The 22,342-nt window shown below is 50.1% G+C and overlaps 9 protein-coding genes; 6 read left to right on the top strand and 3 right to left on the bottom strand.

Annotated features, from left to right (window-relative positions):
- Positions 1-236: 236 nt before the first annotated feature.
- GSTUM_00008873001 (uncharacterized protein) lies at positions 237-785 on the top strand (the record flags this gene model as incomplete). XM_002840333.2 has 2 exons in its annotated part: positions 237-547; positions 680-785. The coding sequence occupies 2 exons, from the start codon at positions 237-239 to the stop codon at positions 732-734; spliced, it is 366 nt and encodes a 121-aa protein (XP_002840379.1). The 3' UTR covers positions 735-785.
- Positions 786-3,326: 2,541 nt separating this feature from the next.
- On the top strand, positions 3,327-4,437 carry GSTUM_00008872001 (uncharacterized protein). XM_002840332.2 has 3 exons: positions 3,327-3,590; positions 3,663-3,723; positions 3,798-4,437. The coding sequence occupies exons 1-3, from the start codon at positions 3,421-3,423 to the stop codon at positions 3,891-3,893; spliced, it is 327 nt and encodes a 108-aa protein (XP_002840378.1). The 5' UTR covers positions 3,327-3,420; the 3' UTR covers positions 3,894-4,437.
- Positions 4,438-6,308: 1,871 nt separating this feature from the next.
- Positions 6,309-7,627, top strand: GSTUM_00008871001 (uncharacterized protein; the record flags this gene model as incomplete). XM_002840331.2 has 1 exon in its annotated part: positions 6,309-7,627. The coding sequence occupies one exon, from the start codon at positions 6,309-6,311 to the stop codon at positions 7,530-7,532; it is 1,224 nt and encodes a 407-aa protein (XP_002840377.1). The 3' UTR covers positions 7,533-7,627.
- Positions 7,628-10,068: 2,441 nt separating this feature from the next.
- On the bottom strand, positions 10,069-12,107 carry GSTUM_00008870001 (uncharacterized protein; the record flags this gene model as incomplete). XM_002840330.2 has 1 exon in its annotated part: positions 10,069-12,107. One exon carries the CDS (start codon positions 12,105-12,107, stop codon positions 10,125-10,127), a length of 1,983 nt encoding a protein of 660 aa, XP_002840376.1. The 3' UTR covers positions 10,069-10,124.
- A 1,563-nt stretch (positions 12,108-13,670) lies between these two features.
- On the top strand, positions 13,671-14,694 carry GSTUM_00008869001 (uncharacterized protein; the record flags this gene model as incomplete). XM_002840329.2 has 3 exons in its annotated part: positions 13,671-13,741; positions 13,799-14,165; positions 14,223-14,694. 3 exons carry the CDS (start codon positions 13,671-13,673, stop codon positions 14,559-14,561), a joined length of 777 nt encoding a protein of 258 aa, XP_002840375.1. The 3' UTR covers positions 14,562-14,694.
- A 78-nt stretch (positions 14,695-14,772) lies between these two features.
- On the bottom strand, positions 14,773-15,908 carry GSTUM_00008868001 (uncharacterized protein; the record flags this gene model as incomplete). The annotated part of the gene is made up of 2 exons (XM_002840328.1): positions 14,773-15,722; positions 15,785-15,908. 2 exons carry the CDS (start codon positions 15,906-15,908, stop codon positions 14,773-14,775), a joined length of 1,074 nt encoding a protein of 357 aa, XP_002840374.1.
- A 192-nt stretch (positions 15,909-16,100) lies between these two features.
- GSTUM_00008867001 (uncharacterized protein) lies at positions 16,101-16,814 on the top strand. XM_002840327.2 has 2 exons: positions 16,101-16,414; positions 16,477-16,814. The coding sequence occupies exons 1-2, from the start codon at positions 16,127-16,129 to the stop codon at positions 16,642-16,644; spliced, it is 456 nt and encodes a 151-aa protein (XP_002840373.1). The 5' UTR covers positions 16,101-16,126; the 3' UTR covers positions 16,645-16,814.
- A 34-nt stretch (positions 16,815-16,848) lies between these two features.
- Positions 16,849-18,971, bottom strand: GSTUM_00008866001 (uncharacterized protein). XM_002840326.2 has 3 exons: positions 18,520-18,971; positions 17,771-18,394; positions 16,849-17,718 (listed from the first exon to the last, which is right to left on the bottom strand). Exons 1-3 carry the CDS (start codon positions 18,556-18,558, stop codon positions 17,380-17,382), a joined length of 1,002 nt encoding a protein of 333 aa, XP_002840372.1. The 5' UTR covers positions 18,559-18,971; the 3' UTR covers positions 16,849-17,379.
- Positions 18,972-19,127: 156 nt separating this feature from the next.
- Positions 19,128-21,635, top strand: GSTUM_00008865001 (uncharacterized protein). XM_052355813.1 has 2 exons: positions 19,128-19,458; positions 19,514-21,635. Exon 2 carries the CDS (start codon positions 20,332-20,334, stop codon positions 20,518-20,520), a length of 189 nt encoding a protein of 62 aa, XP_052211778.1. The 5' UTR covers positions 19,128-19,458; positions 19,514-20,331; the 3' UTR covers positions 20,521-21,635.
- The last annotated feature ends 707 nt before the right edge of the window (positions 21,636-22,342 follow it).

The following is a 22,342-nucleotide window of genomic DNA, read 5'->3' as shown; positions in this document are numbered from 1 at the left end:
CTCATCGCGACGAGCCGAAACGAGACCCCATGATCTCCAAGCAAATGTCACACCGCAGTCTTATAAGTGGTGGGGCCAGGATAAACTCGGCAAAAGCGTACTCGTATACATACCTCATTCAAATACCGGTATCCGGTCCAAAGCCTCTTCCCCGGGTAACCTCCATACAAACCTTTTCCCCCACCAAGCAACCAAGACAACGCTTATCCGCAGTGCCGACCCATACGAGCGACAAAATGTCCAGCACAGCCTCAGCATGTTACAAGTTAATATTCTACGTCCCACCGAGGGACCTAGAGGCCGTTAAGACAGCAGTCTTCAAGACAGGTGCGGGCGAGTTCCCCGGAGGAAAGTACAAACAGACCTGCTGGGAGACAACGGGCACTGGCCAATTCCTGCCAGTGAAGGGCGCCGGTGCCAACCCGGCTATTGGGGAGCTTTTAGCTGATGGGAGCGCTTTCCATTTAGAGAGGGTGGAGGAGGTGAGATGTGAAATCCTTTGTACTGATCGGGAAACGGCTGTGAAGGCGGTGGGGGCGTTGAAAAGGTTGGTTTTTTTTCTTCTTTTCTATCCCGACTAGATTCCCTTCGCAGTTGGATTGCGCAACCTCATGTTGTTGAAGCGATCGGATCAGCCGTGCCCATCCAGTCTTGTCTGATATATGCTCATATGACATAGGGCACACCCGTACGAAGAACCTGCGTACGAAGTCTACAAACTCGAAGACCTTTAATTCTCTCATGCTGCTTTTCCTGTGCAATATCATAGCTCAAGTTATTCTAAATCTAAACCGGATCGAAAAAAATCACTCTTTGAACCAAACTGGTTTTGTGGAACGGACAGATGTGTTCGGGCGATCCGGAAGGAATTCCGTTGGTAGGCATGGCGAAGGCTTGTTCGCGGTGACCCGCGATGCTGGGTCCTCTAATCCTGATATTCTCTCTTGATTAAAATTGGAGCTCAATATCCAGCCCTACCCGAAAGTTATGGTTTCGAGGAGTTATCCATGCCCCACTAGCTGTACAGTACCCCCAGCATGGGCTTGTAATTTCCCGTAAGCTGTACTGCACAAGTACTTCCACGTACCTGTGTGATGCGATGGGACTGAAGGCAGTTCATTGCAGGCGGATATCCTGCTATCTTTGGTGTTGCGCAAAGATTCTTCCGATGTCCTAGGATACCGGTAGCGTACCGAGCTGAGCCGTGAAGTTACACCGCTTAGATTAGGTCGCGGTACTCATGATTGAACGAGGTTTCTGAGCATGACTGGCTACCGGTATTGCCTGCCTCCGAAATTCGGCTCTTTATTCCCAGATCTTGGTGCCGCACAATGGTGGTCGCGTCCACAAATATCCCTCAATTACGAGTGCTCGTGTGCTTTCCTCTGCTTGAGTACCCCTAGAAGGTCGAGAGGATATTCTACTCGAGTAGTTCCTCCGAGTTTCATCAACTGGGCCCTTGATTGGCCATGGTATTATTCGAGTACTGTACAGTACAGCCCCAGGAGTGAAAGGGTGACCATGTTCACAAGTGCGCTTTGCACTTCCGAACGTTACCGTAACCGTAAGCGACACCTCCCCCAAGAAACGAGCTCCTTTGATAGGAATCCCCCCCCAATCGAAGTGTCATCATAAATTACCCATCTTACATTCCCGAGCCCACAGACCACTGCTCGAGTATCGTAGGGTAGAGGATCCCAGTTTAAAATTTCGTAGGGTCAGGAAATATTTGCCAGAGACCTCAAAGGCGTTGGGTAGAGCTGCCTTGAGCGAGTCCTTCCTGCGTCTGGAGTATGATATCGTAGGTACCGTAGGATACCATATGATAGTGCCGGTCGCGGTTCCACCCGGAGCCCCACCGTTGATCGGTCAGAGGCCCGACCCGATTGTAGAAATCGATCAGTGGGGCAAAAGGGATTCCAGCAGAACCCGATTCCATCTGATCAACACACCCATACCCCTTTGATCGCTGTTGTGGATCAGTTGATGCCGGCACTCGAGCAGATAGTCTACAAGTATTTCACGGGGGAACAATTTTCCTTCCCATGATGGACATTAGATAGGCCTCGATGCCGGTATCCGTCTGAATAATCACTCAGGAAGACAGGGGACCTGCCAAGGAATTGAAAAAGCCAAGAACTCGGCAAAGCATGGAAAATAAAGAGATCAGCCATCGCGAATCGTTGAGTGTCCGTGCATCGCAGGGCTCGATGGATGCGGGGAAAGTAAGACACCAAGATGCAAGTCTACCGGTAAATTACTCGTACATTGTGCTCGTAGAAAGCAAATCCCTTCGTCTTTTGTTCCCGGATTTCAAACAAAAGATGGGAGATCTTATCCTGAACGTGACCTGGGAAACAATTCTTTGAGGAGGGATTTCTGAGTTGTTTTACATACGGCATCACGGCATTTATCCTTTTGGCACCCAGAGGTTGGCAATGCTACGGCAGTGCTTGAATTCGAAAGCGTTTTACTGCACCATCGACGAAAGGGACCGATCCAGTCGAGGACTTTTTGGTGTCAAGGTGTCTGCATTGGAAAGCGGACTGGGCTTTTCTACTTCAAAATTTCGACAACTTACATACGGTAATATTATCATAGCAATAATCCAAATCAGGTTTGAGGCCAGGCCCAAACAGGACCCGCCATTGCCTTACCAGCCCAACACCAGCGGAACCTACAAGTAGACTCACCAACCTCGAAATTATCATATCATACTTGTACCTCCCATGCAAATATTTCCTCCATCTACCGTACTCAACCGGGACACGGGCACTTTGAGGAGTCAACCCCCAGGATTGATCCCCGATCAATATAAAGGATTGATATCTGGAAATAGCTGCTGCGGTGGAGTGTCGATACATTTCTTTTGGGTGGGTTTTGGGTCCTTAGAGATGAATTCAGGTGTCAATCCCAGGGCTGTATGTCTGTAGACTTGGCAACCGGCCATGTTTGCTTTTACCGCGCGTCTTCGACTAAAAAGGCAAGGCCCCCCCCCGCATTGGTGGGCTGTGTCGATGTTCCCAATACGGCAAAATTCACGTCGATCCTCTCCGTGGAGCGTACGTCATTGGGTGCCACTTGGGCTCGTCCCTCTGAGAAGGTATGATAGGCGTTGATAGGCTTTGTGGAGAGGAAGGAATGGAGCTTGGTGTGTGTTGCGAATACCGGTAGAAGGTTAATCTTTACCCAATGACGACGGGGGGCGAAACGGGGGCCTACACCACGAGTACCGTGCTCAAGTGCTTGTGCGCACAAAGAGAAGGTTTAGGTCGAGTATAAAATGGTTCGGAATCCCCGGTTGGAAAAGGATTAATCACAGCTTTCCAAAAGCATCCTCTGATTAATACCGGTCGGTATCTCACATCCATTCATACTCCAAGCCAAAGCACCTCCTATCACTCGAAGAACCCCTAAACCATGACTGCTACCTCAGGCTCACCTTTCGATATGACCTCTACCCACACCTCTCACACCACCAAAGACACCGCTACACCAGGGGCGTATCCTGAAACCCCTGTGGGTCGTCGAGGGAGTGATGGAAGCGACGTTGTCGACTCCGTGCCCTTGTCGAAGAGGGATCGCAGAATGTATGATATCTCCACTTCCCCTTCCTTCTCCTGCCCCTCCTCGCTGCATACCTCGTACTGATTTCATGATAGGAGTAAGGAATGGGACGCCTCCAAGACCCCCCCTTCAAGATTCCAGAAAGTCGAGGGCTCGGTATGTTTAACCGCCTCCTTCACCGAGGTCATCCATACCTCCCGAAGAAGCCGCTGCTAACAGTTCACAACCAGATTTACGCCACGCCCAATTCCCGCGATGGGCATATCGCCCGCAATAAGATTCACGGATTTAAGGAGAAAGTCAGAGAACTTACTGGCAAGAAATGAATTTACGAGAGCCGGTGAATTAAGATATTGTGCGAGATTCGTTCTGGACTATCGGTTCCGGCGGTGTTTTCTCCCTTATTGAACGTTTGGTGTCAGCGCTTTTTTCCCATCTTATTCTTGCTCCGTTCCACTTGTTTTCAATTTGGTACCGGTACCGGTATTGGTATCATAGTAGTCGAGGGAACAAACTCGGAAGGGGAGCAGCAAACAGCCCTACCCCCCGTTTGTTGCCTCCTCCCTTTTGTTATTTTGTTTTTTTCTCTCTTATTTCTCCTGCTCTGTTTCACTTTCAAGTGTGTTCGACTGGGTGTGGGTGTGTGGTGTTTGTGCAATATCCTTTTTCGCTTTCCCTCCACTTCGACCATGTGTTTCTTACTACCTTAACTTAAACTCTTTTTTTTTTTTTTATTCATTAAAGTCAGAGTCACGTATCTGTATGATAATCCAGTGACGGGTTTAGGGGACGGAGTATCGGTTCCACAACGTATAGTGATCCGTTTATTTAGTCTAGTCAGGTTCGAATAAGATTTCTGAGTCAACCCTGTTCCCTTCCCCACCAGAGAGACCTTTCCTTGTTTTGTAATATTCTCTTTATCCCCCTCAAAGCGACTCACATGCCGCCGTGCGCCCACGACCCCAACATGATCGGGACCCAAGCACCCCACAAAATAACTAAATTAACGTCCGGTGTAGTGGCACCCCAGATTTCATCTATGGATATGATATATGCATCCCTTCATCCATTGATTGATTCGCCCCCCCACCCCCACCCAACATTCCCAGTCAACTCTTAGCAGGTTGACGTTTGTGAAAACGACCGCTATTGCATACCACCAAACACTCGGCCCTTGTGCTCCAATCCGAGCCGTATGCAATAGCAGTCGTATTCACAAACGTCACCCCATCACGATTATCGGGCCCACACCCCACACCTTTCCTTGCCCCGCAGCACACGCCCGCATCTAATCCCTGACTCGAGCTGACAGCCTGACAACGAGTGATGGCTTATGTCGCGCGATACACCTTTATCTTTCTGACTCCATCGATATCCTGCAGTTATGATACCCCTCCCCCCATAAAGCGGGACCTGGTGCTGCGCCCCACGCATCGAGGGAAATCGAATCCGTCAACGACTTACCCGCCGTCACACAAGACGCACGAGAAAAAGAAGGACGGATATGATACTAGCTACGAGGGAGTTGGCCACGGCACCGGTGCGAGTTGCGGCGCTGGACCAAGGGTGGGGTTGGGTGGGTGATAGATCTAGGCCTACGATGCGTGCCTCTTTTTTTTTTTAAAAAAAAAAAAAGAAAGAAAAGGGCAGATTTGGTGGCATGCAATAGTAAGATAATGCAAAAAAAAACGTCGCGAGAGAGAGCGGGTTTGGAAGAGGGCTGGGCTGGGTCGGAGTAATGCCCGGGTTCAAGCCGGTGGTATGGTAAGTCTACTCGTACAAGTGTGGTGGGCGGTTTAGGTACCCCCTAAGCTGGCTTTTGTCGGTGGCGCCTGCATGTCAGTATCATAACTCGAGTACGGTTATTCTGCTCGCGCCGGGGCTCTGTTTTGTTTTTCAGAAATTGAAGGTTCTGGCGGTGCAGTGATGGGAAGGTAGGTATCATAGGAGGGCGTGATTTTGTTACTGGCATTGAAGGGTACAGTAGAGTACCGTAAAGTCAAGTGGCAGGGATTCACCAAGCTTTCTTTCTTATCATAAACAAAGTCTTTGTTATATCCTCTCGCCACACCCCCCCGGTTCCCCTTTTCCCATCGTGCTTGATCTAACTTAACTTACCCGGAGGCTCACCGATTTTTCTGTTGCAAGTAAGTAAGTAAGCCCTTGCGTGCGGTCAAGTCACGCTCTTTTTGCGTGGTTGTCCTATCATATCAAACCCGCACAGTCTTTTCTTGGCTTTATTAGCTATTCGTACTCGTATATTTCCCCCGATTCACTGTTCTTGGTCATCCATCCATCCAAACCTTTTTCTTTTTCCTCCAAGGTATACCAACACTTTTCAGTTTGACTGTCAAAATGAGAGCTGGTATGTTTTGATTGCTTTCCTCCCTCCCTCCCTTCCTTTTCCCCCCCTTTCTCTACAGATTTTACTGCAAGTGATCCGTGTGTGTGTGTACTCGAGCATAGTGCGGCTGACATTCATTCCGGGAGGCTGTGGTTTAGACGAAACGGTACTTGATGATATCATTAAGGATGGTTCTGTTAATGTGTGAGTTTCTCTTCTCTTCTCTTCTCATTTCCGATCATAGGTTTTCCGAGAGTTTGCTAACCGTTGTTTCGACTTCGCAGCGAGAAATGGCCCGAGTTGTTGAAGAAGTTGATTGAGAGACTTGACTACGTTCGTCTTCTTTCCTTCTTTTTGTCTTTCCTCATTAGGAGAATTCACCATCGTGTTCGCTGTGATGTTTGCTAGGGAATGTTATACTAACTTTAGATACAAGATTGCTCGCAATTCCTTCCCAAAGCCTCAAGCCCCCACCGTTCCCGATGAGATCGACATTGTCTCTGCCTCGCCCTCACAAGTCAACACTATCCCAACCATTCCGGCAGAAGCTTCTACCATCACGGAGCCAGATACACAGGTAACCACTGGGAATACTCCCCCAACCTTCAGTCAAGATCAGGCTTTGTCACCATCTTCCCCAAAGATGCCGCCTCCACCTATTGTCCCTGCGTTCCCGTCCCCCCCTCCAGCACCCCTTGTGAAGGAGGCTACACCCCCTCTACCTGAAGCTTTAGATTCGGAGGATGAGATACTACTAGCTTCCCTATCTAACATCCTCACAACTCAATTCGATGCGGCACCACCATACACCATCCAGCGTCTCTCAGAACTAATACGCTATCCAAACGCCCATTACAAGTCCCTGTCGAAATACCTTCGTGCAATCCAACGCGTTCTATCCGTTTCCTCGCCAACTACTGCGTTCCCGCTTCCGCCGAGCGTAGTGGAGAGTATGCCTAATGGCGCCGCGTCCTTTAACCTCGGTAGTGACGAGAGTCTCGGAGGCGCGCTGTTGAGCCCTATCCCGTGGTTGGCGGAATCACCACTCACTGAGGGTACTGAAGGGGTTAATGGGGTTAGCCAGGGAGAGCTGTTGAGACAGGAACAAGAATTGAATATTGTTCCCGCGGCTCAGGTTTCTAGTCCCCCTGAAGCAGGTATGCATGCTGAGGGCCCTCCTGCGTTGGGTCCGGAGGATGTGGGCCCGCAGCCGGAGGGGACGGTGTTTCCAGATCCGCCGGCGACAATTGAAGAGGCGAGGAGCCCTAGACATGCGTCCATGGGAGGGAAGGAGGAGGGGATGGGGGATGCAGTTGAAAGTGCCGGGAAGGAGGGGGTTAAAGATGGTGAGGGTGAGGTAAGGGAGGCGAAGGCGAAGGATGAAATGGAGAAAGTAGCAGAAGGGGGCGAGGCTCAAGTGGAGATCGATGGGGGGAAGCAGCAGCCAGAGAACAAAAAAGATATGGACCTTGATACAAAGGAACCGGAGCCCCCAAAGGGGCCCATAGCAACCGAGTCATCGGAGATGATGCAACTTGATACCCCAACACCGGATACCAAAACGACACCTCCGGCAACCGAGAAAAATCCAGAAGGGGGGGATGCTGGAACAACCTCTTAGAGTCTTTGAATCGGGTTGTGATTATTTGCTTTATTTTTTTTTCTCCTAACCCTAGGCTCTCTTGTGTTTGGATTTTCCATTTTCCAACGGCTTCTAGTACCTTTTTCTGTTTTCTATTTGCTGTTCTCTCTGCTCATGGCTCGGTCAAATTAGCTTCAACGGGAGCCCACCTATATGTACAATAGCATCAATACCCGACAAGCGGCTTTACCTTCTTCTCTCCTCTTGAAAACCCCCCGTTTACCTAGAAACATGAAAACGAATTGGAAGGGTTAAATTTCTGGCCACTTCTTCGTTCCTCCTACAACCGCCCACCAATACTTCTCACACAAAATTGGAAAGCAAAAAATTTAGAAAAAAATACCATTGAAAAATGGCGGTTAAACCCTCACTTTCAGGTTCTGAGGGCTCCTCATCATCATCATCTCCGGCGTCCTTCAGAAACCACCCATCCTCTAAACCTCTTCGTCGTACTGCCTCAAGCTTCTATCCTCATACCACCCCAAGTGTATCTAGCGACGCTATTACTAGTGCTATCAGAACACCCTCGATTACGATAGCTTCCCGCAACAACTCACATACAAGCCTGGATGTATCACCGCAATTTGGTGTGACGACTTCGTCGCCAACTACTTCGTCCCCTGCCACCACCTGCTGTTCCTCTTCTGGCCCTACAACAACGGCAGCGACGACACCAATATCACCACAACTATCACTTTTACACCCACCGCCTGAAGACGTCATAAGGCTCCTTCTCACAACAACAACATACATATACGACAGCCTCACCAAGCTAATAGACACAAACAACACATTGCGCAGGTCGAACTCACGAATCCCGGGGGATCAACCTATTTGTGAAGCCAATATTCGTAGGAATGCCATTCGCTCTCGCACCGCCACAGCTGTTGGAGGCTCATCATCAGCTTCCTGCCCAAATGGAATGGCCCACGATGCACTACACATCGTAGACTCCCACCGAGCTTTCGCTCAAGCCATCAAAGCTGAAATAGCGAAGCTGAGTGCCGCATTAGCACACTTCTCACCACTATCTCAGTACTCGAGACTACGCTCACTTATCTCCTTTCTACCTACCTCTGCTACTGGTGGTAGGAGTTTGAGGGTGAAGATGGATAGGAAGCATGAGTATGCCGGCAGTGAGAAAGTGACCATCTGGTCAGACATCAAAAAAATTATAAGTACGTATGATTGGCTATGGACCTATTCTTATTCTGCCAGTGTCAAAACCTGGCAGGAAATTATCTGGGCGTGCGCGGTAGTCACGGGTGTGCATGGAGCTGGAGGTCTGGAGGGGGTCAATGCCCGGATGAGGGATTACGGAATTGAACATGCAGGTGTGGTTGATAGGTTCTATGCAGCTGACCGGGTGGCGGAGAGGGAGGCAGAGAAAAGGCGAGCGTGGGTGGAAAGACTGGGCAACCAGAGGAACGCCACAATGCAACATGAGACAAAAAAGGTAGTCATAATCAAGAGGAAGATGGTCAAGGTTGAGAAATGGGTTGCCGTTGCACGAGAGACAGACGAGGCGTTCAATGGGCTGCAGGAGGAGGAGGAGGAGGAGGAGGTAGTGGGATGTGTGGAGAGGAAGTGGAAGGTTAAACTCCAAGTACTTGAGGGTATGGTGGCGGTTGGGATGAAGATTAAGATACCGAATATGAATTAAAGCGATGGAGGAGAAAGAAGTGTGAGAAAGAGGCTAAAGAAAGGTAAAGCTAACGAGAGCATCGAAGACAATCTGTGTGATGAGCGATATGAGAAAACGAGTGGGGTGTGAGAAGAGTTGGAATTTCTTTGCATGTTTCTTCTTTACTTCTCTTCTTGCTCGCATGGATTTGAGTTTCTAATCGGGTGACTTGGTGTTTTGTGATTTCTTGTAGGGAGTGATGTCTTTGCTAGCTTTTGCCCATTGCTTTTGCCCATTGATGGGTAGTACTGTACATAATGTGACATGGAGCAGAGGAGGAAATGATTTGTGGAGCAGGAATCGGGTTACAGGGGTTTTGCTTTTTTTTTTCTTTCTTTCATGTCCCTACCTCTTTTCTTTTTCTTCTCTTCAAAGATTTCATATGGGCTAGCTTTGCTTTTATCATAGTTCCTCTACAAACATTTCGGACGGCTAATACACATAGCTATACAATTCAACCCGTAATAATACTTGTCACTGACCGAACACTATTCACTTTATAGTAGAAGTTCCCATCACAACATTCTCAATTCCCATGACACCCCCCCACGGTTCCCTTTTTTCCCGAAACAAAGCAATTCCTCACCGCTGTACATACACTGCTGGGTCAACGTCACCTTATATTTTTTGTTGAATACTATCATACCATCTGGTAACATACTGCGGTGGTAATGTTGTCGAATTTGGTGATGAAAAAAATAAACAGCCTGACACCTTCTGATAATATAGAGCAAGTTCTACCTCATTCCTAACTTAATTTTTTTCTATGTATGTCAGGTGACGAAAAAGATTTCTAGATAGGTTTTTGGTAACTGACGTCGTGTTTTCCCGAGATGTGATCAATTTTTTTTTTTTTTTTTTTACATTTGGCCCAGGGGTGTAAAAATTCAGACACCGACCACGCCCTCCAAATTCCCCAACATACCACCACCGACAGCCACGCTCGTCCCCCCCCTCCCAACCCAAACCCAAACAACGGCCTCCAAGTTCTCCATGACAACCCTCGCCTGCTCCCTCACCAACCCGTCCCCATCCGTGACCCCCAAATAGCCCACGACCCTCCGAATCACCGAAACCCGCTCCCTGACAACCTCCCAGACCCCCTCTCTCCACCCCACCCCAGCCTCCTCCACGCTGCCGCCGCCGCCGCCACCACCGACAAGAGCTTTCAAAACCCCAGAAATACAAACCACAGCCGCGCGCCGAAGGGTGGCGCCCTCCGCCGCGGTCTCCAGCGTGAGTATGGAAACGCACACGTCCAGAGCGTTCGAGATGATGCCCGAACCGAGACCGGTCGGGTTTGTTTCTATGGCTGCGCCGAGGATTGATAGTGCGCTTGTGCGTATTCGTTCGTCCTCTGCTGCTGCTACTGGATTCTCTCCTTCTTCGTCTTTGGGCGGATCGTGTGGAGGTGTGTGTTTGTGGTGGCGACGGCGACGGCTGGAGGCGGTGCTTATCATTGCTTCGCTGAGTAGCCTTGCCGTCTCGCCGACTAGTGCCCCGCCCAGGCGCTGTACTGTTGCTAGGAGGGCTTCTCCTAGTCGGAGGCGTTGGTCCAGGCTTAATTTCCCTTGTCCTTCTTCTTCGTTGTCCAGGTATGCTTCTACTAGCATTCTTGTCACGCTTCCGGAATGCCTGTCTGTCAGGGCTGATAGGCACTTTATTGTGTTTAGGTATACGAAGCTGTCGTCGTCTTTTAGTTGGCTGATTAGTTGTGAGAGGGTAGTTTGGATGTTTATTACTGGGGATGAGGATAGGATTAGCTCTCGGAGGAGGTGTAGGCCGTGGGCGCGTACGGGGATTAGTGGGTCGCGGAGGTAAGAGAGGGCGAGTAAGTAGGTTTCTTTTTGGCGGGTGAGGAGGGTGGTTGGGGAGGAGGGGGAGTTGGTGGAGGGGGAGTGGAGAGTCAGCAAGGACGTTATGTTCAGCATTAGTGTTTTGATGTCCGGGTTTGTGAACTTTGAAGCGGTGATGTGAGCGAGTGCTGGCTGGAGGATTTGGATTAAACGCTCGTCCAAGTGTGTTAGTTTAGTGGTTGGGTTGGAGATTATCACACTTAGGAGAGAGAGGGCCATTGTTAAGGTTTGGGTGCGTTCATTCTCTTCGCCTAGCTCTTCTCCCCCACCATCCGCTTTTAGGTATGGTGGAGGCGAGTTGGAGATAATCTTCCCCAGGCCGTCCAAACTTGGTGTGATGACGGCTTCAGCTGAAGTATTTAAGCCCTCAAGATACTCCATATGCTCATCCAATACCCCCTTGACAATTTGCAATATCTGCGTGGGATTCTTAGCAAGCATTTCCTCATACCTGCCCAGCACCTCCTGCAAGATCTTGAGCGTAGTAAACATCTCTACGGGATCCTCAACCTCGCTGTTCCGTCGACCAAGCCAAACCCTTAAGATCCTCAGGAAGAAGTCGTTAAAGACACCACCGCTAACACCATCGTCCTCCAGCAGCCCCAAGAATTCCTGAACCCTAGCATCGGCCTTACTAAGATCGAACCCTGCAGCTCCCCCAACTCGAAACCGAATCTCGATTCCACCTTCACTCCCGGGTCCAAATTCCCATGCTTCCCCGCCAGAATATAGTATCCGCCCTTGAATCTTCTGAAGGGCAGACTCATCGGGGGATGTCTTTATGTAGGTTCTCAGCAGTAAGATGGTACGCTCGTACCACGTGCTTCTTCCAGTGGATTTTGCAAAATTAGTTAGTGCCCAGAGGGGGAGCAGTATTGGGGATACGAGTCTTTGCGGCAGTGCAGGAGAGGGCTGGGAGGATAGGAGGATTTCCAGGTGGCGAAGGGCGTTTGACAGGTCCGTTTCCGAGACTAGGGGTTTGATGTCGGGGTCTTTGGCTGTGTCATCTTCCATTACGGCGACTAGAGGCCTTCCTGGTGGAACTCCCGATATCGCCGATTTAGCGAGAGGAGGGGGAGGGTCTTCAAAGGCTAATAGTACTGAGGAAGATTTCATCTCTTCCTTCCTCACCTCTGCCTTCTCGGGAGCAACCTCCTCAACAACCCTAGCTGAAACACCCGGATCCAGTCTTGATATCAATGGTATGACCAACACTCTCTCCACCGTCTCCTCAATCCCCCTCCCTTTCCTCCCCAGCACATCCGCTATCACGAATCCGGCCGCCCGCACCATCAACATATCCTCCGAATCCAATAACTCTAGCAGTTCAGCGCAGACCCTAGAAAAGTACTCACCTGCATTCACTGAGCTGGGAACCGCGCATATAATCTTCGAGGCTTTACTCAGCGCTTCAATAGACATATTTGAGCGCGCCGAGGTCGGAGAATCGACCGGAGTGTCGGTCGACAGAAATAGATCAATTATATGGCGGATGGCGTTGGGGCGTCTAAATGGGATGAGGGAGAGCGTCTTCGCGAGGGGGTCTCTAAAAAATGAGGGAGTTTGGGGAGTTAATAGTTGGAGGAGGAGTGGAAGCAATTGTGGTGTTGGTATTCTAAGAGGATGTTAATATTCGAGTGATTTATCCGTGAATATTAAAATTGTGACAAACCCGTCAATCAAGACCCGAAACTTCTCACTCCATTCCCCCGTATCCCCGTTTTCAGGGTTGAACGCCAACTCGGCGCACCCAGCAATCACATCTACCAAAACCCGATCACCCGCTCTCCGTACCAAATCCCCCTCTGCCACAATATCCTCCCCGCCAAACAGGCCCAGCAATCTCCCAACGACAAGTCGCAATAACTCCACATCCATCCTATCCCGTACCTCCTCGACCCTCGTGCTCCCCCGTCCCGTTACAAGCCCAGGCGGCGCAGCGCTCCTCGTCCGCCGCTCGATCGGGACACCAACGCCCCGGGTCAGCGACGGGTATATCCCCTCCAGCACGACCAGGTCCAGTAGGCATACCACCACCCTGACCTCCGCAGGACTGATCAACTGTGGTCCAATCCGTTCTCCGCTTATCCGGGCTCGCGCCTCGGATTTGAGGTTCGCGAGGAGGGTAAGAGCGTGGGTTACAACTGCCGCTGCCGCAGACTTTTCGCCCTCAGATAATGGTGGTGGTGGCGCCGGGAGCGTCTGGGAAAGCTGTTGGAGGAGGGACTGACCGAGGGGTTTTGGTTTAGCTGTGGGTAAGTAAGGCAAGGTAAGGTTAGTTAGTAAGCAGGTTATTTGGGAGGATCACGAACTCTTGTCAAGAACTGGGGATAGCCAACGCGTTGCTTGGGATATTGCTAGTGAAGCCATGCTAGCATTATGTTCGCGGAATGTGGAGAAAGTTAAAGTAGGCAAAGGAAAGCTCCGAGAAGCTTTTCGAAATCCACACTTCAATTACTCGTACAACTTAGTTACCCTCCTCCGCGGGAAAACCTTTTTCCGGTGACAAGCCTTTTTTCGATTACCCCACATTAAGCTTTCCCACAAAAACACTCTCCTAAAGAAAATCACATCAAAATGCTCCGCACACCAATCACCCGTTCTATGACCCATTCCCTACTCCGTCCAATTCCTCCGCAATTCCTCCGGTAACCTCCCCCCTCCCCCACTTTCCCTCCTACCCCAATTGACACCCCCCCAAACAGCCCTCTCACCCCACTCCCCCACCCAAAAACCTTCACCACAACAGCCCACCCGCAAAAGAAAGCCGCAGCAAAGTCCTCAAAAGCGCACCCCTACGGCGACGATAACAGCGCGCAAGGGAAAACACGCGATTCCCCCTTCGACTACGCCGCGCACTTCGAATCCCTAGAGGCGCAATGCAGCGCACACATCGACAAGCTGAGAACGGACATCGCGAAGTTGCGCGCCGGCGGGCGCAACGACCCCGCCACCCTCGAAAACATACAGGTCGTGCTGGACAGGTCCACTGGCGCCAGCGCTTCGCTGCGGGACATCGCGCACGTGCTGCCCAAGGGACGGTCGTTCGTTGTTAGTGTTTATGATGCCGCGGTGAGTTATACCACAGGATGGGTGAGTGGGTAGGTGCTAATGAAGATGGGTGGGCAGAATGTCAAGTATGTCATAGCAGCGATACAGAAGGCGGATTTGAACGTTCAGCCCATGCCCGATCCGAAGAATACGCAGTTGATCAATGTCCCGTTGCCCCCGCCGACGAAGGAGACAAGGTCGGAGATCGCTAGGATGGTGGGTAAGGCGGGGGAGAGGGTGATGAATTATTTGAGGTTGGCGAGGCAGGATTCGCATAAGCTGATTAAAGGGCTCAAGAAGGAGCGGCCGGATGATATTCGGAAGGCGGATAAGCAGTTGGAGCTTGTTATGAAGAAGATTAATGCTGAGGCGAAAAAAGTGATCGATGATGGTAAGAAGGGGGCTTTAGAAAATTAATTAAACAGTGGAGTTGGCACAGCTGGAGATATCCCAGGACCAACATGTCTATATAAAGGAGACAAGGGGTTGCGATAGTCTAAAAAGAAAGGGTGATGGAAAAAAAATACGAATATGAATTTTTGGTTTTCCGCCCAATTGATTGTTGATCTGGATAAATATAGGCTCCCCTCTCCACCCTACCCAAATATAGCACTACGATCCACCCTAATCAATTCCCTTCCCCAGCCGAAATCTCCCCCTTCACTTGCCCGGGCGGGGGAGGGATCAACTCAATCGGCACATTCCTTTTAACCTCTGTAAACAGTTTCCCCTTCGCCTTATCCGTATATGACCCATTAACTGTAATCAGCCTACGCACCTCCCCGTACGGCCCGACATCGCCAGCGGGATCATCATACTCCCCGGCGACAACCTCCTTCGCCACCCTCTCCCGCCAGTCCTGATACTTCTGCCACCTAGTCTTCGACCACTCCCTGGTATTCTCAGTGATAGGAACTCTATCCATCAACTCGCTAGAAACCCCGCCGGTGACGGTCAATTGCGTGGCAGGGATATACTCCATCAAGTCCATCTCAGAAAAGTCAGCCGGAGAGTATACGCTCTCGGGTAATTTCGGCGGCGGTTGGAGAGACTTCCTGATGCGGGCGAATCTAGAAGACGGCGCGTTTTCATCGTCGCCTCTTCGCCCACGGCCGCGGCCTCGACCCCTACCTCTACCTCTTGTGCCTCTACCACCCCAAGCACCAACACCGCCTCTACCCCCCCGAGCTCCCATACCCATCCCAAACCCACCTCTGCTGCTGCCGCCACGGTTCATGCCGAACCCACCACCCCGCTGAGCACCACCAAAACCCCCTCCCATGTCCGTGCGAAAAAATCCCCCCTGCGGAGCGATGATCCTAGGACCCCGATCGGAAGCCGGCCCCTGTAGGGGCGGCGGCCTAGAAGAGTACCCACCTGTAATGTTCTGTTGGTGTTGCTGCTGCCCATCATGATGCTCCAACTGGGAAAAGCCACCACTCCTTGTCATCGGGGGAGCCGGAGAATCAAGTCCCAGATCTTCGGCAGAGGCAGTCACGCGGCGCTCGGCCGGCGGCGCAGTGCTTGTGCGGCGAATGCGTAGGAGTGAAGAAATGTCGACAGGAATTTTCAGAGTTTCTATCACAAAGTTTATGAGTTAGTGAATTGCGGAGGAGGTTGTGGAGGATGGGGAGAAGGACTGGGTTTATCATCATTATTGTTGCCACTTTCTTCATTTCTGATGGAGGAAACTGAGAATTGGCGATTTTGGAGAATGAGGGTCCGGGCGCGGGGGACTGATGCTTGGAAGTTTCGGCCGAACATTGTTGTCCGGCTCGTTATATGTTTGTGCGGGGGGAAGAGGGAGATGGGATAGAGTCCTAAAAAAAAATATCCAGGTAATACTATGATATCAAATATCCCACTACCGCAACTCACGTGATCTTGGTTTTTCCACCTCACCAAACCTTTCATCATCATCGCCACCAGCACCCACCTCTCATTCAATCTATGATACTCCAACACAAAAACAAAAACACAAAATGAACCGCCTCCGCCCTCTAGCCCGCACCTTCCTCCGCCAACCCCTCCTCCGCCAACAACCGCTCTCCCTCCTTCGACCACTGCCCAACCATTTCCCCCTCCCCCGCTACAACTCCACCCAACCCCCCGCACAGCCCGACAAACCCTCCTACCAGCTAACGTTCACCTGCCGCCCCTGCACCCACCGCTCCACCCATCATATCAGCAAGCAAGCATACCACGCCGGCAGCGTACTGGTTACTTGTCCAGGGTGTAGTTCTCGGCATGTTATTACTGATCACTTGAAGGTACGCCCCCTGTTCCACCGCTCCACACGCAAAGGATTAATTTAACACGGTGGGAGAGGCAGATATTTGGCGAGACAGCGAGGTCGTTGGAGGATATTTTACGGGAGAAGGGGGAGGTGTTGAAGAGGGGGGTTGTCACGGCACAAGGGGGTATCGAGTTTTTTTCTGAGGGGACAGAGGTTAAGCCTAAACCGCTTGGGGGTGGGGAGGAGGTGGGTGATAAGGTATAAGTTAGAGGAGGGAATGGGAAAGGCTGCATTGCACGATGTGTATTCTAAAAGGGGGGAAGGAGGCAGTTGTAATATTTGGAGACCCATAAATCGGTCGAGGCATAGAGATCTTGCGATACCAATGGCTATCGCAATTGCAGACATCAATTGACATTCTCAGTCGCACTAAATCACTTACTGCAACTCATCGCCCCACCTCAATAACCCATTAAAACCAAATTTATATCAAACCTGCATGTGTGATACTAGTACATTATTCAAACCAAGAGTATACAAGCCCCCGATTCAAAATCGACCCCTAATACAAACCTATCTATTGTACAACCAAGTGATACCGTTACAGTCACACATCACAAAAGAGAGCAAAAAATAAAGGAAGAAAAAAGCCAAAATCCCGCAACCCGAGCAAGATAAATGCAAAATGATACACTCAGGGAAGGAAACAAAAACGACGCGACAGGGTCGAGAGGGAACAACAACGTATCGCCGGCTTCGTGGAAAGACATCATAATATCCAAAACCCCACTACCCAAGAAAGTAAGGAAAAAACGGGTACATGCAGTCCATGTAAAAACCCGTTGTCCTCGTGAAAAAGAAATACTCAGCTCAGACACAACCCCAGCCCCCCGGAACGAGAAGGCGCGCAGTTTGGCCATTACCACTTGCAACCCACCCGAGATATGGCATCCTAGGCTGTGAGGCGAACGAGTGATACACCGAAACCCCCAGAAAAGGCTAACCCTTCTTTGGGACCCAACTGAACTTCTTCTTTAACCTTGAGCTCAGCGATCCCTTCGAGGTGCCACCCCGGCCAGCACCGCTTTTGCTCCCCCCAAAGTTCCCACTATCTGTCTGGGAGGCAGGATTGTCGGAAGTGGTTAGAGGCAAGGCGCTGCTAGATCTCTCGCGGGTAACTCCAACAGGCTTGCCGGAAGTCGATTGAGGCACCATCTGATGGTATACGCCTTGAGGTTCCGACTGAGGCATTTTGCCCTTGGCCTTCCGCTTCTTGTCTAAGATGTCTTGGGTATATCCCGGCTCACCCTTACCCTTGAGGTCTTCCTTGAGGTAATTCTGTCACAAGATCAGCATGCATAGATCCACGAAAATAAGGCAAAGAACTTACAAAGCCAGGGTATCGTCTGTAGTTACCCCCATGCCCTTGACGCATCATGTCGTACTCTTCGTAGTCACCAATAAATTCGCCATTGGGCAGTTCTGTTCCCGGTGCCATCATAGCCGTTCCTTGCAAAGGTTTGTGTTTTTCCAAGGAATCGATTATGTTGGCCATGGGAGTAGCAGCCAATGCAGCAGCATTGCTCTCACGTAGGGCCTCGACAGGTGGTCTAGGTCCGTTCTGTCTAGCTAGTAGTGTAGAGTCGTAAGGTCCTTCATGATGATAATAGAGGCCAAAAACTCCATTGTCTAATCGATCGATAGTATCCGGACCAGGAATGGAACTCGCCCGGCGTCGAGACTTGTGTGACGAGTAGGGAGGAGGAGGAGGAGGGCCCTGAAGTTTGACCCTGTCCATTCTGGGAATACCAGTATTATAAGAGCAAGAACGAGCGTGAGGATTACGGCGAGGAGAGGGTCGATCCCTGCCATCTTCGTGAGTATTAGGTGAAGCCATCGTGTGCTCTGGCCACGGTTGTTTGAAAGATCCCGGAGGACGATGACCGGAACTTAGCCTTCGACGGCGGACGTGGTCTGGGCCAAGGCGGGGTTGTTGGGATATATGGCTATCCAACTAAAAATTTGTGAGCGGGGTCGATCTACCATCACCAACCAGGAACAGATGCAGGGAGCCGGGAGAGTGGATCGAGGGTATGATTGGGACAGGATTTGCGCAAGACAGAAAAGCAACCAACTTACCCAAGGATTTTGTTGGCTCATAGTAGTGACAGAAGTCATTTCTGTACTCGAGCAGGATAAAAGAGGGCAGCGATAGGTAGATAAAGGTTTGATGTCTCGGGTCCTTTGAGTCCCGTCGAAATTTGTGCAGCACCGTGGCCGCTTTGTCGAGGGATAGGGGAGAAGAGAAAATATGAGGTGTGTCCGTGGGCGCTCTCTGCTAATCTTTTGAGGCTACGGTAAGTGACTCAAGATGAGTTGATGACGACCCTTAAGTAAGGCCACGGTATGATATGATACCGGTATCCTATCCTCGGGAGGGTTAGAAAATAGGACAGAGTTTCAACAAGACCCGCTGCCGAGCAGTTTTGGCACGTAGGACAAACAGGGAGGGACAAACCAGAAAGAGTCAGGAGAGGGGGAGGGGGTGAAGTGAAAAATTCAAGGATGGCAGACGCCCCGTTAGGAAGCGGAGGGAATAAATAGTGATTTTGATGATTGATTGCGAACTGTCCACAACAATATCCAGATTCGGATGGAATGTCGTGGCAACCCTGACCGGCGGTATGAATATTACAACGTTCGCAGTTACCAGCATACCGGTATCATACCTGTCACTACGAAGGTTACTCGCACGCTCCTATCCGGGCACCCTCTCCCGGCGATGAAATAAAAAACAGGAACGGGAACGGGAACGGGAAGCGTACTGCCGTCCTGTAGTACGGTACCTTACTCGTACAGTGCCCGGATACATACAATATGTGGATGCGCTTCCGATGAAGCGCAGAGACAAGGGGGACAAAGAAGGGTAAGTTACGATAGTGGTGACGGCACCCATACGAGCACGAGTATGCATGATACTGCAATACCTGTGCCTCCAACCAAATCGGGGTCCCCAGGGTGAACACCCCGCCGAACCCAGAAGCCAGAGAGGGTTGGCCAACCGCAGTCACACTACTGGTACGATACTCTTACCCTCCACGACCCAAGTGACGTGATGCTCATTGCGTAACAGTCTCGTACCTTATGAGACCTCCTATCATATGGCACGATACGATATCGATGATTGGGAATGGAGAAACGTCTGAGCTCCCCCAGCAACCGGCAGCAATTTCAGCAAGGGGGTGATGGATTATGATGCTCCATAATCCGCCCTTGGAGAGAAGGCCAAGGAGAGGCAGGAACGGATGGATTTTCACAGAGGTTTTGGGAGTTGGTGAAATTTCCAATAAAACCCGTCCGTCCTGCATAGCAAGCCCATCGCGAGGCGGGAAATGTCAAGCACACTGCAGGCCCTTCCTCAATACTGTACTAATAACGAGGGATCGACGCTTTCCGCAGGTCTGCCCCACCCGACGTCAATACCGCACAGCGCTTTTACCATACCGGTAATTTGAACAAGGGGGGTAGGCGATTCTTTCCGTTTCCCCACCATCCCCCGCCATTCCCAAGACTGTTCCAGCTAGCCGAAAAGCAACACCCCCCGGTCAACTGGATTCATGAGACTGACCTGACTCTGAAACTGGTATTGTCCCCTACTACGAGTACAAGTAGTACAGTACCTTAAAGTTACCGGCAGGGAGTCAGGGTCAATGTAGATAAACTGCCGCCACACCTCACTACAACGAGCGGCGACGCACTCGGGTACTGCACTAAAGACCTTGCTATAATGCACAGACTCGGTGGGAGCTCCAATCCACGATACCGGCACCAAAAACCCAGCTAAAACGAAAAAAACGAAAAAAATACTGAATCTGAATCTGCACGCAAGGTCCTAGCCCAACGCCTGCTATTACCGCTGCTTGCGTACAATTAGACTACAATCGGGAAAACATGTGGGAAGAAATAAAGACCCTGTCTGTCTCGTCACAATGGAGAAAAAATGACGTTTTCCTTGCAAATCGCATTTTCTTCCAACATTCGAACGTCCCCGACCAGAGAGGACAGAAAACAAGCCACACTCAGACAGTAGCTACCCCACCGGGGGTAGCCACTCTGATGAAAACCGAAATCCATCGTTGAGTCACCGATAGTGAAAAAAGTACAGTGTTAAAATATTTCACTTGCATCAAAAATGCTGCGCACGCGCATGAGTATCATAAAGGCCGGAAAAACGTCACTCCTGCGGAGGCTGGCACATGTTTTGGTACCGGTAGAGTTCTCGAAGTGCGCCATATACAGATTTAAATCCTGTGAATTGCGTGGAGTGAGCTTGAGGTCGGCTGCAATTCTTGGGCCATGATGCTTGACAGGGCGCCGAGAACCGCCACCTCCATCGGATGAGTCAGCGTCCCTGATTCAAGTTGGGTATACTCGAGCAGTATGATACTCGGGACAGGGCGCTGGTTCTCACTATCATACTGGTGCCCTATCGCTCTCCCACCATCAAGTACCGGTGGCTAGTACTGGTAGCTGCGCTCAACTCGGCCCTCAAGTGAAAGAGAGCTCATGTGAGTACCAATCCATCATCTCAGATTTTTGATAAGTTCGGTCGCTTCGCTGATATCCCGGGCCCGCCAGCGCTTCGGGGGGTAAACTTTAATGAGGTTAAAGGAAACACTCCCTGGGATACGCCCTCATGCCCTCAGAAAGATATGAAGCCTTCTTAATATCTACAATTCCCTTGTTACCGGTAATACTCCCAGTGTCCGTGCCTGTGAAAAGATGGTCGAACAGAAGAAAATATGATACGGTATTTGTTTGACCTACCGTAGAGGTATGATAACAAGTTGTCGCTACACCTGCAAGCACGTGACAACTCAGGTGAAGTTTAAATAAAAACTCGCCGACAAAAGCCGGCTTATATACTCGTGCCACAACCCCCCAAAGCTCACTTGTTCACTTTTGGGGGCACTCCACTGAGTGCCTGACAGCTTAATAGATGCTGTATTTTATTTTCTAAAAGGTACCTCATATTTACAAGTTGTTGCAGTAATGTTTAGAGTTTGTTTATTGCACTCCAAAGTATGAAGTATTCTAAGAGATACCTCAATACATATTTTGACATCATAATAGGCCTCTACCTGTTAACTGGTGAGTATAATTAATGGTAGTAGTGGCATGACAGACAGTAATGGATATAAGGTTATTGATAGATAGAATCAGACTATATTTTATGATAATATTCTGTTATTTTATACAACAAACTTTCTAGTATTTTAAGTTTCACATTGCTATTGATCTTCAATGGACCTTGGAGTACCAAAGTTCCATTGAAATTCAAAGTACTATGATATCATATTCAGCTTGAATATACAGTGTAGCCACAAAGTGATAGTGTGGCTCAGAGTGCTTTTGAGCCACAAAGTTGTGTTGAGCTGTCAAGTAGTGTTGGGCTGTCAGGCACTCAGTGGAGTGCCCCTAAAAGTGAAGTGAGCTTTGGGGAGTTGTAGCTGGACAGCCACAACCGTGGCACGAGTATCGTACGGTACAGGAACCCCTCGCCTCCCAGGTAAGATTCAAAGGTTTAACAAAGGGAATTTCCATTACGGTATCCCAATGAACTCATAGGGAATTGGCTATTTTGTAAATTTATTTGTATTTACATCCTCTATTTGTTGGTATCGCACTGTTCTTAGGTCATCATGCTAGGTATGATAGCTACTCCCAGGTGCTACTTGTGTTGTCTCCAAAAGATCCTTCATTTCCAAGATGGTTACAATTTTGGACGGCCACCAGAACAGGCATCTCACGAACTTCTGATTTTTGAGGGCCCCCTGGAGTGCTGTATGCACTCGAGCAAAAGTTGGTGGATGAAACCTTTCCCTGTAGCCGACTTACTGTGCAGCACCGTGCTTGTACGAGTACTGTACCTACAAGTACCATAGCTCACAGCAAACCACGA

The sequence above is a fragment of the Tuber melanosporum genome (genome assembly GCF_000151645.1).
Source record: "Tuber melanosporum whole genome shotgun sequence assembly, scaffold_5, strain Mel28".
NCBI lineage: Eukaryota > Fungi > Ascomycota > Pezizomycetes > Pezizales > Tuberaceae > Tuber > Tuber melanosporum.
Note: the sequence above shows the minus strand (reverse complement) of the source record. Positions and strands in the feature narration are given on the sequence as shown.